General features: G+C 38.5%; 1 protein-coding gene across 2 annotated transcripts in view; it reads right to left on the bottom strand.

The window, feature by feature from the left end:
- gtdc1 (glycosyltransferase-like domain containing 1) overlaps positions 1–16,876 on the bottom strand; it is a 38,987-nt gene that overhangs the window by 20,577 nt on the left and 1,534 nt on the right. For both annotated transcript variants that reach the window (XM_056755636.1, XM_056755637.1), the window contains exons 2-4: positions 10,518–10,718; positions 4,830–4,997; positions 2,612–2,785 (exon numbers count right to left, since the gene is read on the bottom strand). In XM_056755636.1, the coding sequence (XP_056611614.1) occupies positions 2,612–2,785; positions 4,830–4,997; positions 10,518–10,696 (521 nt within the window). In that variant the 5' untranslated portion in view covers positions 10,697–10,718. The remainder of the gene's footprint in view (positions 1–2,611; positions 2,786–4,829; positions 4,998–10,517; positions 10,719–16,876) is intronic.

Genomic DNA, 16,876 nt, shown 5'->3' with positions numbered 1-16,876 from the left:
CAAAGACCGGCCTTTAATAGGACCCACCAGCGTGGTGGATTTCGGTGATTGATGATGTGGTACGGCCTCGCTCAGCTGGGCTCCTGCTCGCTCGGGTCAATCACGATTGAATTACCGCCGTACGCAGAAAGCCAATTAATAAGTGAGGTCTGATGAAGTTGATCCAAAGGACACTGTGGGGGAATAGAAGCCTTTTAAAGGGTGAATTGCTCTATATTCAATGGGATCTTACAAAAGATGTTTTGATTGCGATTACCTTGTTTATTTTTTTCTCTCTCCGATGAATGAGGGTTAACCCTGCGTTTTATTACGTTAAGGGGAGTTTTCATATACTTAACCTTTCTTCTCCCTCCCATACTTTACCATTCCTTAATAGTAGTTACATTATTAAACACGGCTGTGAGAACAAAATGAAAACGGATAAAATGTCGTGCAAACAAAGAGACGAACAGGAGTCCACCTGCAAGATATTTCATTTCAGATAATCTGCTTCTCTTCTGTTTGGGAATATTTTGAATTTCTTAAAAGGCTCGGACAAAGTTGGTTGTTGCGAAAAGAACCCAGGGCATGTTGACGGATGGCCGACCATGCATATAATCGTTTCCTTACACTCCGCGAGTTTGCTTTGGAAGGGGCGAATTACCATCTGAAAATGAGCTGAGAAACACTGTAGGCGAGAGTCCTGCGTCATCAGTGTCGCCTTACTTACAGCGTATCTCTTGCCCGCGATATACACACACACACACTAGTGTGGACCAACATTACTAATGTCATTCTAACCCACATTTTACACACAGGGCACATCCATTCATGCTAATCCAAACTAAACACACAGGCAAAAAGAGATCTATTACTTTTGACACAGAGCTGTTTTCATCGATAAATTCATCTGCATGTAGATTCTACATTTGTGAACTCACAATTAAAAATATTCAAAAAATTGCTATAGAGCATCCACAGCTGTTTAAGGAGTGCCACATTGTTACGTGCGTGCGGTCCTTTAAATCACAAAAACAACATGAACGGACTGGATAAGCATTAAAAATCTTGTTTTGTCAACCGAGAATCCACCGAATGTTATAAACAAATCATGCATTAGAAGGATAATGGGACACATGCTTCTTTCATGGGAAAAAAGACAGAAGTAATGGACTGTAAAGATATTAAACAAAGAATTAATGCTGCTCTTTAAGATACAACATTAATCTTTCATGTCGAGGTAACGCATATCCTGACACCACCTGATTCGAATTCATGGGGATATATTGAGCTCTAATAAAATGGGATTTTTATATATATATATATATAAAAATATTCTCATTTACAATTGTGCTGTCAACCAATTGTAATGAAATTGAAGACACAATATGCTGATTAATTGATTAAATTATTTCAGAAAAAATACCCCCAATAAAAGATTATTATATAAGATAATATGAAAAAATTCAATAATCATGTTTTTTTATTGTGCATTCCAATTTAAATCAACCAAGCTGCAGATGGTTTGTTTTGATTTAAGCCATAATAACTCAAATACAGCTAACTGAAACAATAAAACACAATAATAACATAATAAAAAATGATATATTAATAATAATGATAATTCATATATACGAATTTATATATTTTCTTTATATAATATATAAGAATTATATAAAGTTTATATAAGTTTATAAAGATTTTCAACAATTATGTTTTTTACTGTGCATTCTTAGTAATATCAATCAATCTGCAGTTTTTTTTGTGATTAAGCAATATTAATAACAAAAAAGAGTTCTGTTTTTCTGCAGAAAATGCTTTAATCTTTATACCAGCGCGCACAATCTAGCCAAAAAAAATGCCCATATCAAAATGAATTAACAATATTGTTCCACTCGGTTCAGGTCATGCTTGCTGTTCATTATGAATCTAATAAGAAGCAGGCCCCTTCGTGAAGCTGCTTCTAGCCGGCTTTATCTTGACATTGCTTTGGAAAGGCGCAACGAGAAAAGCACCACCCAATGCTTGCTGATCCAAGACGACAGTTCGAGAGGCAAATTCTGAAGCCAATCTCGACTGCGTAAGACAAGTCAACAGAAAGTACACAGCACAGTGAGATTTAAAAGCTGTAGGGGTGGGGGGAGGAGGGGGGTAACTGTGCACAGAGACCCAAAATAAAAATCATTTGTTAAAAAAATCTACTAGTGAGAACACAAGGACATGAAGCGGAACGCAAGCCTGAAACACCTCAAACTCTCATTTTCAAGATTGTTCTGAACTGTGTCTCGCAAAAATAAAAAATAATGTTCATAATATATAAGCAAATATTTACACCACCAACAACCAAACAGACTCGTGAAGAAACCACTGTCCCAGCGCTGATTCTGTGACTGATGGGCATTTAGCGTGTGTTTGCCCAAGCAGGCATGGATCTGCAGCCAGAGGGTGTCAAGTGATCCACACAGGATATTAAATCTGTCTATTCTAATCACTTTCTTACACAACTTTGCCCACTCGCCATTAACCACGCTTGCATACGCGATCAGCTTTCGGGGGGCGGATTAAGAGTGAACTCGCATGTGTTTTTTTTTTAATCAGTGATCCCTGGAAGGCTTGGGGAGGGATGACAGACCTTGTGACTTCGGGAAAGCGAATCGGGAAGTGGAGCACACGGCACTTTGGACGGATGAGCCGGTCCAGGTCTTTGGGTCGATGATCTGGCATAGTCTTCATGAAGGTGGAGATGGAGGACAGGAAAGACTCCATGTTGAACGAGGAGTTGAATGCAACCACGTCCGCAACCAGGCTGGGGACGAAAACAGTGTCAAAAAGATGTGTATTTATGCATTTTATTCAACAGGACTTAGAAGGATAGTTTACCCAAAAATGAAAATTCTGTCATCATTTACATCATTTCAAACCTGTACGTTTTTTTCTACTGCAGTACACAAGATATTTTTAATATTATTGGTAAACGAAAAACGAGGGAACCCTTTGACATGCATTGGTTTTGTTCGGTTCTGTGGAAGAAGGAAAGCCAAACAGGTTTGAATTTACATGAGGTTGAATAAATGATGACCGAATTTTCATTTTTAATTGAAATATCCCTCAAAGGCCATGTTCAGACCTAAAAATATTTTTTGAAGCTGCTAGTGTCTGTTTTACATTGTTGACTCAATAGGATTATAGTGTTTTCAAAAAACATCCTTAGCGCCTTTTTAAATGCCAGCGCCGGCGTCTATTTCTGCAGCTTAAAAAGTTTTCTGACATTGAAAAAAGTTCAACTTTTCGAAAAAAAAAAAACTACGTCAAGCTCCTTTTTCACAGATTACCAATGACAGAGACCTGTCGTTTCCATAACAACATACTAGGAACATGATAGGTCGAGAAGGCTCAAGCTCGAAAAACTAAAATGGCAGCCGAAACGTCCGTTGGAGCATAGTTTTGTATAAATGTAAGTTTCACTTTTAAATATGTGATAAGTTATTGCAAAGACACTCTCTGTTTATAATTCAAATAGACTTCCGTTACGCTGCCTATCTGTATCTCTGGGCTGGCTTCGTGCACAGACGCTGCCTCCAAAGCCATGGCGTTCGGCTGCAATTTGTTACCAAACACTGCCAGCGTGTGTCTTGTCAAAAAAGAAGTCAAGTCTGAACACGGAAAGAGTGCATTTAAATGTATTTAGTTTTTTAACATGCACCCTGTGAAAATTCAAACCCACGACCTTGGTGTTGCTAGCGTAACGCTCTACCAGTTAAGATACAGGAACTAAAACAACAAAGGAAAAATATAATTGAAAACATGGCGTGTTCTTAAATGGGCCACTTTCCAAATAATTGCAGGCAGCCACAAAATGTCAAGCTTATCACAATAATCAACCATAATTAAATTAATTCTCGAAAATGAATGTTATTAAAAAACAACATATGTTTTGCAAAGCAAACTTCACTCATACGCTGAACGTCTAAAGTAACTAGTCATTTTAAAAAACTAATACATGTTGATTAGAATCTGCAGACACAAACACACCATGTATTTTAAATGGCGCACTGATTAACCCCAATTGCCGGAATCAATCACGGCATTGGGCTCAATTAGAGAGTGAATTAGAGGAGCCGAGCTCTTTTTTGTGTCGCTCTTCTGCCATGTTAATAAAGTCGAGCGAGCAAAGGGCCTCTGAATTATTGACATGATACTCTGACAAACAACAATCACAATGTATTCCAATTAGAGCGCTTAAAACCCTTTCTTTCAAACATCAAGATTGATTATGACATTAGGGTTTAAAACATCTAGTTCTTAAGTATTAGAGCACCATTATACGATCCCATAATTACCAAGCACATCATGCCAAACACTGAACATGACGAACTATTCTTTCTCAGACACGCTAGCTTTGTCCAAAACTCAGTGAGCTGCTACGAACACATCCATTTAAGACGTCACAGGCATTTTTCCAATGCGAAGTCTGTTTCAAGTTGTTTGGATGTTGATTTTGGTGCTTTATCAAAAATGTATCATTTCACTATCATATTGCTAGCAGTTGAAAACAGCAGTCTATATTAAAATCAAATGTAATTCTCATTTAGTACGTGGAGCACAATTTCTTTGCATATGTAGAGCTTTCAAAATGAGTCACTGATGACATTTTCTAATAGTTCAAATGCAGTCTTGAAAGGCAACATAGCTAAGTAAGCAGCTCAGCAGAGGGCTTTAAAATGCATCCTGTTACCGAACCGGGACTTGTTTTTGAGCTATACGTCGAGTGTATTAACATATGTAAAACATTATATGCATGTTCTTCATTCAACTGTACTTCTGTAATGTTGATGAAATTCTGCTGTTACCATGACAGGATCTGGTTGTAGCCATACTGGAAGTCTCTTTCTTGGCTCTTGCGGACTGGATAGACCAGCTGGTTCTCATGGAAGTACAGAACCTTCTTTAGACGGCCGAGATCAGGCCGCAGGGCTACAAGCTCAGCGAGATTGAGGACGGAGCTGGTGAACAAAACCCTGCAGCACAGACGGGGAAAAAACAAGTTACGATGCAATCTGTAATGTCATTTGTTGACATGAATGTGTTTGAATGTGTCAAATAAATCAGGTTATAAAAACTATATTCTCTAAAGGTTCCTTAACTGTTCTGAAATTTTATTTTGAATTGTTATCTATGATTCACTATAATCTATGAATTTAAAATATATTTTTTATAGAAAAATATATCCAATATTCAGCCGCGAAAAAATGAAGGGACTTTTCCAAATGTTTATTTTAAATAAGCATTTCTATATGTGTTGTGTTCATTCCAGTCCAGTGGCTGTTGTATTGCTATAAAATCAAACAATATTAAAAAAATATATTACACTTGCATTGCTTAAAAGTGAACATCAACTTGTTTTCTTTGCATCTTTTCTGCTATTTTGACCTGTTTCTCAAGTTTTCATTTTCTGCAAATAAATGCAAATAGAAACATTATTTTTATTTGAAAGTTGGTAAAAAAATATTATTTATAGTTTGCAGAATAAAACAAAAATCCAAATTTTACCTAACATATAGGCTAACTTTAGATAGTACATTTTTTTGAATCTTAAATAGTCTCTTGTTTTCTCCGCGGCTGTATATATCTTATTTTTGACTAAATATGTTTTAAAATGAGAATAAGGCTAAACAGATGCAAAACAGTCCCAACTGTATATAAGCAAAAATCTAATGAAAAAAACGCATCATTTAAAACACAAAAATCTCAGGCCTTGCTGAGTGAAAAATTACTGAGGTTAATGAACACTCTTTTTAGATGTTATTTACACAAGTAGGGGAGCATTGGAGATTTTTCCCTTGTATGTGCTAAGAGCCATGGGACAACAGCTTTGAAGTTCACTTCTGGTCTCCCTAAATGAACCCAGCCTCCTCTCCGAAGCCACTCTAACCCCGCAGCCCGCTCGCCAGCCTCTTTGATGTGGGGAGCCCGCGGCCTCGCGACCGTGACTCCACCACTGTCAGAAGAGTCCCTTTTATGCTAATCTACTATCCCTAACAAATTCTTAATCTTAACTATACGAAAAACCAATCATGCCGCATTCACATGAGCGAGAATGGACGGCTTCTCCCATCTCATGCCCCTGTAACTGTGTGGCAGGATTAGTCTGTTCCGCATCTCTTCTAGTGACCTCAAACGCAACCTCCTGATCCTCACCCGTGCGCAACTCTGAAATCGAACCAGATGATAGAAGTTACTATTTTTAGCCATGCTTTCCTGTCCCTGCTGGAAATTATCAAGCAGAGGGCGTCCAATACAAACGAAACAGGAGGACTAACGTTGGTTCCCTTTGAACAGGAGGTGAGGCCAGAGACTTGAGATTGATGCCTGTTTTTAGGTCAGCCCGGTTGATGTGGTGGGCGAGTATGCTGATGCATAACTGAAGGTCACATAAAACTTAGTGATTTGATGAAATTGAAAACAACGGTGCAACACTATTACATGAAATAAAAAATTTAACTGGATATCCTCAAACGAACACACTGCGAAGAAGAACTCACCTTCCAATGACCAAGGTTTGTAAATAAATACCCTTCACAATTTTTTGCTTCTGGCAAGCCATTGTTGGATTCCATTCCACTGTGTCATGACCGTAACTGTCACCCTCTCACTTTTTCCAGCACAAACTATTAACCGTAACAAAACCAGACATTACGGGTGTGTGTGCAACCTGTATGATAAGAGGCAACAGTGGGTGGGCAAGCTGTTCTCTGCTTAGTCAGGTTAGGAGTTTCCTGATCAAAAGTACTGGACCGGAAAAGCAACCGTTGCTCTTGGCATGCCGCAGCCTTTTCACCTTTACATTTTTTGCATGCATGAGAGGGTGACTTGATGTAATGTTCGTGTAAATCTATGAAAAGCCTAAAAATAATAATAATAAAAGGAATTTTGCATATTGCTGCAACTCAATTTTAAGAAGAAATGCGCAATAAACTGCAACAATTAATAACAGTTATGAAAAGCTCAAACATTTGTTCGGCACACCCAAATACACAACACTGGACTGGATACAAGTCTGCACGCATTTTTAAGTGAATATGAGAAATGAAGCCCAGAGCGGCTTCAAATAAGAGGACATGGCAACACTGACCAGATTTCGAGGTTGTTGACATGTAAGAGGTTATGACAGTGCAAATTTGAAGGCTTCAGGAATGAAGCGCTTGTTTTGTCTTTTGCTTAACTTCGAGTGCAGCGAGATGAGATTGCAGCTGAAGGAATGTTCAGGGCTTCCCCCACCCACCTGCGGTTTCTCTGTCCCTTAAAGAAGCTAGAAAGTCCCCATCCGATCCTATTCTGTAAATGTGTTTTTTGTCCTTGTGAAACAGGTCTAGAAAGTGTACTGTATATCAACTGACTCTTCATGGAGGTTTTGTAGATCATGTATGGGCGGTTTCCCGGACAGGGCTTAAGCCTAGTCCCAGGCTTACTTAAATGCTAGAGGTGTTTTGATCGAAAACAACTTGCACTGACATACTGTATCTTAAAAAATATCAGTGCGATTGTTTCATCTCAAGATGCATAACCATGTTTTTTTTTGTAAAGTATGTTTTAACAATTGACTTAAATATTCTAAGTTAACAAAGGCCTGGTCCTGGCGAATCCTTGTCTGGGAAAACGCCCCTTAATGTCTAAACCGCCCCTCGTGGTGTACACTTTGAAGTGTTAAATACCACTGTATGATGAAGATAATCTAGGTCAGTGGTTCTAAACCTTTCATGGTCGAACCCCCTGTAAACCCATTTAAAGAATTGGCGCCCCCCCATACTGTACATTGAGAATAGTTAAGATAATGTGTTAAATATGTTAGATATAGTTTAAGATACATAACTTTATTTATAAAGCAGCAAAAAATACCTGTATGACAGATTGAACTCAAGAGATCGGATTATAAATGTAACAACCCTGGTGATAAAACAAAAGAAACCCAAAAGAAACCATCACAAAAATTAACGTAAATACCATTGTGAACCATTCGCTTTTTGCATTAAAACCATTACAAAATTGTATTGTTTTGGGCCTTATTCCAAAAGGATTAATCTGCCAGATCACGAGAACGGTGCGCGTTTCATTGATTTTAACAAGTTTATAATACAGACGCAGATGCCAGTAGCCTGTCGAAAATAGCGACTTAAATCTTAAATAACTGTCAACAGCTTTAAACAGCCGTCCAAGTTCAGAAATTAATGAAAAGGCAGTTTGTTTACAAGGTAATCCCTTCACACGCACTCTGAACTCATTGGAAGAAAGAGATAGACACGCTTATTCTGTAATTACAGTCTGAAAGACAAACATACTTCTATTATCTACCTGTTCCTTAAGATGATGTAGAGGTAATTGCTGCTACCTAAGTGGACGTTTTCCTAATTTGTATATATTAAGCTCTTGTGCGCAGAGTAAACTTGCACTGCGCACGACATACAATGAGTCTGCATAGAACCAGTGATCTAGGTCTTATTTTGGTTAATGTTGATGTTTATCTTTCATCAGCAGCAGCAACTTTCGACACTTGTCATTTTTTTAATAGTATAAATGTCGAACCTAATCACGAACTAACCATAATGTTTTAGCAGGCAAAACATTTAGTTTATTCTCATTTTTTTATATATTATATTGTGCATTTAAATAAAAATAAAACTATATTAGTGAAAAGCAGAATTAAAAACAACTTGATAATTTATACCCCCTTCTTATTGATTTGTATTATCAATAAGATCAATAAGATTTTGTATTATTTTATTTTTTTAACATACAGTTGAAAGAAAAAGTATGTGAACCCTTTGGGCTTACTTGGATTTCTTCATAAATTGGTCATAAAATGTGTTCTGATCTTCATCTAAGTCACAACAATAGAGAAACACAGTCTGCTTAAACTAATACCGCACAAACATTATACGTTTTTATGTTTTTATTGAACACAACATGTAAACATTCATAGTGCAGGGTGGAAAAAGTATGTGAACGTTTGGGTTTAATAACTGGTTGACCCTCCTTTGCCAGCAATAACCTCAACCAAACGTTTCCTATAGTTGCAGATCAGACCTGCACAACGGTCATGAGAAATTTTGGACCATTCCTCTTTACAAAAGTGTTTCAGTTCAGCAATATTCTTGGGATGTCTGGTGTGAATCGCTCTCTTGAGGTCATGCCACAGCATCTTAATCGGGTTGAGGTCAGGACTCTGACTGGGCCACTCCAGAAGGCGTATTTTCTTCTGTTGAAGCCATTCTGTTGTTGATTTACTTCTATGCTTTGGGTCGTTGTCCTGTTGCATCGTCCATCCTCTGTTAAGCTTCAGTTGGCGGACAGATGGTCTTAAGTTTTCCTGCAAAATGTCTTGATAAACTTTGGAATTCATTTTTCCATCGATGACAGTAATCCGTCTAGGGCCTGAGGCAGCAAAGCAGCCCCAAACCATGATGCCCCCTCCACCATATTTCACAGTTGGGATGAGGTTTTGATGTTGGTGTGCTGTGCCTTTTGTTCTCCACACATAGCGTTGTGTGTTCTTTCCAAACAACTCAATTATGGTTTCATCTGTCCACAGAATGTTTTGCCAGTAGTGCTGCGGAACATCCAGGTGCTCTTTTGCAAACTTCAAACGTGCTGCAATGTTTTTTTTGGACAGCAGTGGCTTCCTCTTTGGTGTCCTCCCATGAAGTCCATTCTTGTTTAATGTTTTCCTTATTGTAGATTTGTCAACAAAAATGTTAGCATGTGCCAGAGATTTCTGTAAGTGTTTAGCTGACACTCTAGGATTCTTCTTCACCTCATTGAGCATTCTGCGCTGTGCTCTTGCAGTCATCTTTACAGGACGACCACGCCTAGGGAGTGTAGCAACAGTGCTGAACTTTCTCCATTTGTAGTCAATCTGTCTTACCGTGGACACATGGACATCAAGGCTTTTAGATATACTTTTGTAGCCCTTTCCAGCTTTATGTAAGTCAACAATTCTTGATCGTAGGTCTTCTGAGAGCTCTTTTGTGCGAGGCATGGTTCACATCAGACAACGCTTCTTCAGAACAGCAAACTCAAAACTGGTGTGTGTCTTTTATTGGACAGGCCAGCTTTAACCAACACATCCAATCTCATCACATTGATGTGGACCCCAGGTTGGCTGACTCCTGGCTCCAATTAGCTCTTGGAGAAGTCATTAGCCTAGGGTTTCACATACTTTTTCCACCCTGCACTATGAATGTTTACATGCTGTGTTCAATAAAAACATAAAAACGTATAATGTTTGTGCGGTAGACTGTGTTTCTCTATTGTTGTGACTTAGATGAAGATCACAACACATTTTATGACCAATTTATGAAGAAATCCAAGTAAGCCCAAAGGGTTCACATACTTTTTCTTTCAACTGTATACTACAAACACTACTAAAACTAATACTAGTTATAATGCTTTCTTATGCCCCAGACACTACAATCATATAGCTAGTTATTATAAGATGAATATCAACACACACCAACACCAACAACCTCATGAACTGTGCTGACCTGTAGAGGGAACTGGCTGGAACTGCTTGCATGAAATACAGGGCAGAAGTTCTGGCCCTCCAGTGCCATTTCTTAGCAGGCAGGGTGAAGCTTACACAGTCTTCAACAGTTTCCTGGAGAAGATCAAGCAGCTGTTTGTGAGAGCCGCCATTGAAAGCCTCCAGCAACAACACACTCATGGACACAGGCAGAAGCAGATATCTGCAGTGTGAGAAGCAGAAACATGAAAACTGAAATGCAAATGTTCATGCATTAAATTTAAATAAACATTATCTTTCTGTTTTCCAAAAAATAATGACAAAAAACCTGATACAATTTTAACGGCTATAAAAAACAACCACAGGGTGTTAATAAAAAAAATTACCTATGTACAGTACTTTCCAAGTCACTTAGAATTTCATCATGTGTGTGTCACAACGGAGGCTCAAGTCATAGCTGGAGTGCAAAATGAACTACGCAGCAAAAAATGTAATACTTCAGCTGATCTGCTGAAATATACCTTGATGTTGTTTCGGCAACTAAATAAAAATGTTGTGTAATGGTATGCAAAACTGTCACTCACATACGATAGCTGTTAGTGCGAGAGTTAAAATTACGGTAACAAGATAAAGCTTAGAGTAAATCGTCCTTTTTTTAGCATTTATTCCCCTCAGTCATTCACCTAGAGTCAGATGAGAACATTGCTGAGCAAAGCACTTTATGCTAGCATGCAGAACTGTGAAAAAAGAACCAAAACTTTGCAACAGGGAACTGGAAATGTAACAAGTAATGTAGGTTTAAGCGTCTAATCTAAATGGCTGGGGTTTTCCAAACGCTCGGATACACTGAGTGGGATTTTCTCACACAGTGATTTACCTCTACCCATTTACCTCAGAGTCTTTGTTTTACACAGGTAAGGCGTGAAAAGCATTCAACCTCAAAATGGAGAGAAACTGAGGGGTTAATGTAGATGCATTCAGCCCCCAACACAGTTTATGTGAAAGGGAAACCCCACGGTGTCCTACCTTGCAACCAAAGTATAATCATCACTGACATTAATCCTGAGTCATCGATGGCTAAATTCAGGGTTAAAGGGCTAAATATTACATTCCTTTCATCATTTACTCACCCTCATGTCATTCCAAACCTGCATGACTTACTTTCTTGTGCAGAACATAAAAATATATTTTGAAGAGCGTTGCACTGGCCCCCATTGACATCCATTGTTGCACGAGTTCGCCTCGCAGATAATAAGTGAGGATGACAAGGGACTGATAGTATTCGTATTTGGCATGCTGTCCTGGGAAGGGTGCTCCGAGCTTGGTTGTTCCTCCGAACTCGGAGCCCCCGCCCCTAATATGGGGAGAGGGCCCAGTGGGTCGTTCCCCCTGTTATACTACGGTAAAAACGGGCTGATGGCGAGTAGTTTGGGTGGATGAGGGACGTAGCGAAAATGTAGAGAGAATGAGGCGTCTTGTTTATTTGCAGGGGGGGTTTCCCTGAGCTAAAAGGCTGATTGGTGAGAATGGTTATGGGAAACCAGCCGGGCTGGTTATCTGATTTGTAAGATTGGTCATGGAAAACCAGCCGGGTTAATTATCTGATTGGTGAGATTGATCATAGCAGGCCAGCCAGGTTAGTTACCTGCACATGCTAATAAAATTTTGTTAATAAAACCAAAACACTGACACATTTCTTAAAATATCTTGTTTTGTGTTTCAAAAACAGGTTCCTTGACAGGTTTGTGCTTCACAAACCCAACCCTAACCAGTCCAATATTTTGAAAGTTGGACCCGAATCGTTAAGACCCAAGAAATGCCATAACTCTAATATGCGGACCCGACTATTATTTGAAAGTTAGACCCGAATCCGGCCGGAAAGACAGACCCTGGACCCGATCAGCACAAATTCGACAGCAAATTGCTTTAAAGTCAGTAAACAAGTTGCAAAAATAAACGTTTTTGTATTACTTACTTACGTTACTCCCACATACCGGATTGTGATGCAATCCTCATTGCTAAGGTGATATCCATGTTATTCCTTTCTTGCCGATTGAAGGAGCAGCATTACTTTGCTATTATCTATGTGCTCTGAGCAGAGTCTGAACAACAATTTAAGATATAACAAGACGCTTAATTTATTTCAATATAAATATGGAATGGGATAAGTTGCAATGTGCGGGATGGTGGAATAAATCGTGTCTTCTACATAAAAGAGACAATCGTCAATTGATAAAGTCACGTTAAACATGACGTGCATATGTGCGTTAGCTGCTTCATTGCCCTGCAGGCTGATGGTGACGGCTGCTGCTGACTGAGTCCTCCTGACTGAGCTCGCTCGTGATTTTTTTCACCTAAATTTACAAGTTGAATCGACTCGGGCGTTCATTTTTTTTAAATAGACCCAGGACCCAAAGTAATAGAATTTGGACCCTGCCTGGCTTACCAGTTAAAATAAAGACCCGAACCCGTACGGGTCCCGGGTCCTCCGGGAAGACCTCTAGTTTGAATGACATGATAGTGAACGATTGACCTTTTTTTTTTGAGAGAACTATCCCTCTCACTATCTAAAAAAAAAGAAGAGTGGGAAATTAAAGGGAAAGGTCAACAAAAATAAAAAATCTGTTAACATGTTTTAAGAATTTACGCTGTTCTCTTATACATAATAAAAGTGGATAAGGACCAAGTTTTGCACAAGTAACTGTTAGGTTTTGGGGTGGGGTTAGGGGAGGGGATATTTTTTAATATTTCTTCATTTTTGTACGTTTCACATTGTACGAATTAGTCATGAAATAGTTACAAATTCCCTTAGAAATCGGGTTCAGTACAGCAGTGGTTAAGATTTACCTTCGTTATACGGCAAAAGGAGAAAAATCTGTGTTCTTAAAAATCTGTGAAGGCCAGATGAAAGATTTACATGCTACGCCATGTGATACAAATGTCAAAATAAAAGGTGTCAACACATAAATTGAATTAGCATAGAACGCAAAGTCGCTTGATTTCCAACAGTGTATCGCGCACCTGCACATTCACAGAAGCTTTATGACACTGACCGACACCTTAAAATGAATCGAGGTCAACATACAAGCCCTGCGCCCTTTAACCCCCATACGTTTACTCATAAAAATGAACCAAACATATTCCCTCCTCCTTTTTCACCGAAAAAAAACATGCTCATTCCCAGAGGAGACAGGCCGTTATCTAATCTGCATTATTCCAGATGAAATGCAGGATTTCCTTTGGCTCTCGGAATACTGGGGAAGAGGCTGCTTTAGAGAGACACGGCCTCAGAGTATGAAAAAAATCCGGGATGCAGCCGATGCATCCGCAGGGGCAGCACATAAAGACGTCATATCAAGAGCCAGTACCAATCCTGACGATTACACCCATCAGTAAAAGTGACTCTACCAATGGCACCAATAAGTGCCAGTACAGGGGGGCGGATAGCATGGCACTGCCCAGTGATAAGCACCCAGAAACATGGCGCATTGGAGCGTGTGAGCCAACTCGCGACACCTCATTTTAACAGCCTCTAGCCATCCGTGGATATCTTGAGTGTGTAAGTGTGTGTGAATGTGTATGTGTGTGTGTGCGTCATCACCCGCGATGGACTCAGACAGGGCAGGAAGAGGCCTTAAAGTGATGTGGTCTTTCTGGAGGGCTAATTCAGCCAGAATGAAACATCCGATTATGTACTCCCACACAGCAGACCAAAGCCACGGCTGATCACTTGAAATTAGACTCGAGCGATAGGAGGAAATAACACAACAAGATTTAACCACGCCGCACCTAACAAGGGCCAAATCCAAATGAGCCAACAGAATAAAGTAGGGTTTTGAAATGATGTCTGTATATGCAGCACCGGTATTAGTATGGTTTGACAGGGGGTGGAGCCAATTACATATTCCGGTTGGGCAGATATATAACCAAAGTCAAATATAATCAAATTGCATGCATCATTTTATTTTTGTTCTGTTATCAAACGGGCAGATAATTATTTAATAGAGAAGACAAGTAAATGCATTTAGTAAGTATTGAATAACACATATAAAATTTTTGATAATTTGAATTGTCAGCTGGATATTTTTGGAGTGGCCCAAGAAAGATTTGGAGGCGCAATACCACCCCAAGACCCAGCCCTGTGTGGTGATTCTATATTTAGGAAAACTTCAGACTATACATGACATCTTGAAAAAAGAAATATTCCTAAGTTTTTAAGTTATCACTTTGTCCTGAAATAAATATTTGATGGCCTTTATCAAGGATTTTGGAATTGAGTGTGATTGTAAGGACATTTTTCAGTCTTTGCCGAGAAAGCTGGGTAAGCCTCAGACGTGCTAATATAAGTTAACTCAGTTAACTCCAAACTCTAAAAATAAATAATATAAAACTCATGTTTGATATTTTTTGAAATGGCATCCACTAATATATATATATATATATATATATATAAAATAAAAATTCTTATATATATATATATATATATATATATAAGAATTTTTATTTAACTTCCCAAGTATTAACCCTTGAAGGAAATTCAAACAAATTTGGGCAGTTGACAAATCCAAAATAATGAAAACCATTTTTAAAAATGTGAAAAAGCTATTAAAGAAACAATAATATTTCATCTTAATTTAATTGAAAGGATCATTTTTATTACGTCATCTTAGAAGACCATAAATTTCCGCAATTTAAATAACGATCAATATACATTACTCCTATAAAATAAAAATTTGCACTGCAAACAGCTGCAAGACTTTCTTTCTGAGTCAGACAGAAGAGTGTTGCTAGAAATGTTTTGTGATCATGTTTCCAACGGCTTGATGATTGAATTAAATTGTGAAACCTTCACAGGGGAAAACATATCATTTGTGCTATCACATATTGTCTGGTTATCAATGAGTGGGCCAGCCGCACAAGCCCCGAAAGTTCATCATCCGTAGATTCAGAAGGTGGGCATCGTGGGCCATCTTTATAGTTTGCATTCGGCCTAAACAGATGTTTCTTTGCTTCAGTTCTACTTTTACGTCATCAAGATATCTGATGTGAAAATGATCTTAAAGTCAAAAGTAGAGGTCAGATCATTAAGATAATTCAACACTGCCTGATATCTGAAAACCTTTTGATTCCAAAACCTATGGGTCGTAAAAACTCATACAGAAAAGCGTACGAACAATGCTCTAACATCCAACCTGTCCTCTAATTTCCATTGAATTATCATTTGATATGGGTAATACATTTTCCTCAGTTCAAGCGGCATGAAATAAATGTGTCAAAAAGGCTTTTCTTCAATGATATTGTTTAACAAACTGGTGTAATGAATGTTGCCTGCACACATTCTTCAACCTCCAGACAGCCTCTGCCAAGCTGAGTGGCATCCCAATCAACTAAAACACTATTAAGCCTCACGAAATGATAGTCATTTGTTCCTGAAACCTTTTAATTCCAAGAGCTCAGATAGACGCTGCCACTTTCAGAAGGTTTCACCACACGCACCGAGGGCACAAAGTACCATTCATAAACGCCTTTGATCTCACATTAGAAAAGCGAGAGGAAGTTCACATTTTTCACGAATTAAATTTTCAGTCCATCCAAGTGTCTGTGCTGCCTTTTAATAGAGTGAGCCGTGTCCTCATTCACCTCGGCAGAGGCTTTGTGTTAACGGTAATCATTAAAGGAAAGGAAGCTGCGCTGTAATTACATGCTAGCGCTTACATGCTAATCACTGCACACTCGGCTGAGGGAGATGAAGTGAGCGAGCGGCAGGCACGCTAATCATGTGCCATGAATTGAAGACTTTAACCTGATTCTTTATCATTTATGGGCGACGGTTAGGTGACAAACTACAAAATTCTGAATGAAACAAGTCTTGATATAATAAGACAAAAGCTCAGTCTGCTCCATGTAAAACACTTGGTTCCTGTACAGATCATTTTGCTCTTTTCAAAGAGAATGGTCTACCGCAACCAAGCCTTCCTCGAAATTTAAAAAAGGTCTTAATGGAGGGCTAATTTAAAATGTCTACTGGAGAAAATTGTGTCTTGTTACTGTAAAAGGTCTGATCAGACGGTCGATTTTAAAAAGGATAAGTGCTAAATTCACTTTTGCTTAAGGAGCAAATTCAAGAATAACCAGGTGTTTAACTCTTTATTTATAAACTTCCTAATAAAACCAGTTTACTGGAATAAGTGTCATTTTTATATGCATTGCTTTCCATTTGATACACTTCCTGTTTAAAGTGTAACCTTTATTTATGTGTCATATAACAATCTATTGTTCCAGTACTGTTTCCTAACACCACATTCAACAGAAATAGCAAAATGAAGTCACCAAAATAAACCAAATTATAGAACAGACAAAAAAACGGTTAATAACAGTACC

The sequence above is a fragment of the Triplophysa dalaica genome, chromosome 8 (genome assembly GCF_015846415.1).
Source record: "Triplophysa dalaica isolate WHDGS20190420 chromosome 8, ASM1584641v1, whole genome shotgun sequence".
Classification (NCBI taxonomy): Eukaryota; Metazoa; Chordata; class Actinopteri; order Cypriniformes; family Nemacheilidae; genus Triplophysa; species Triplophysa dalaica.
Note: the sequence above shows the minus strand (reverse complement) of the source record. Positions and strands in the feature narration are given on the sequence as shown.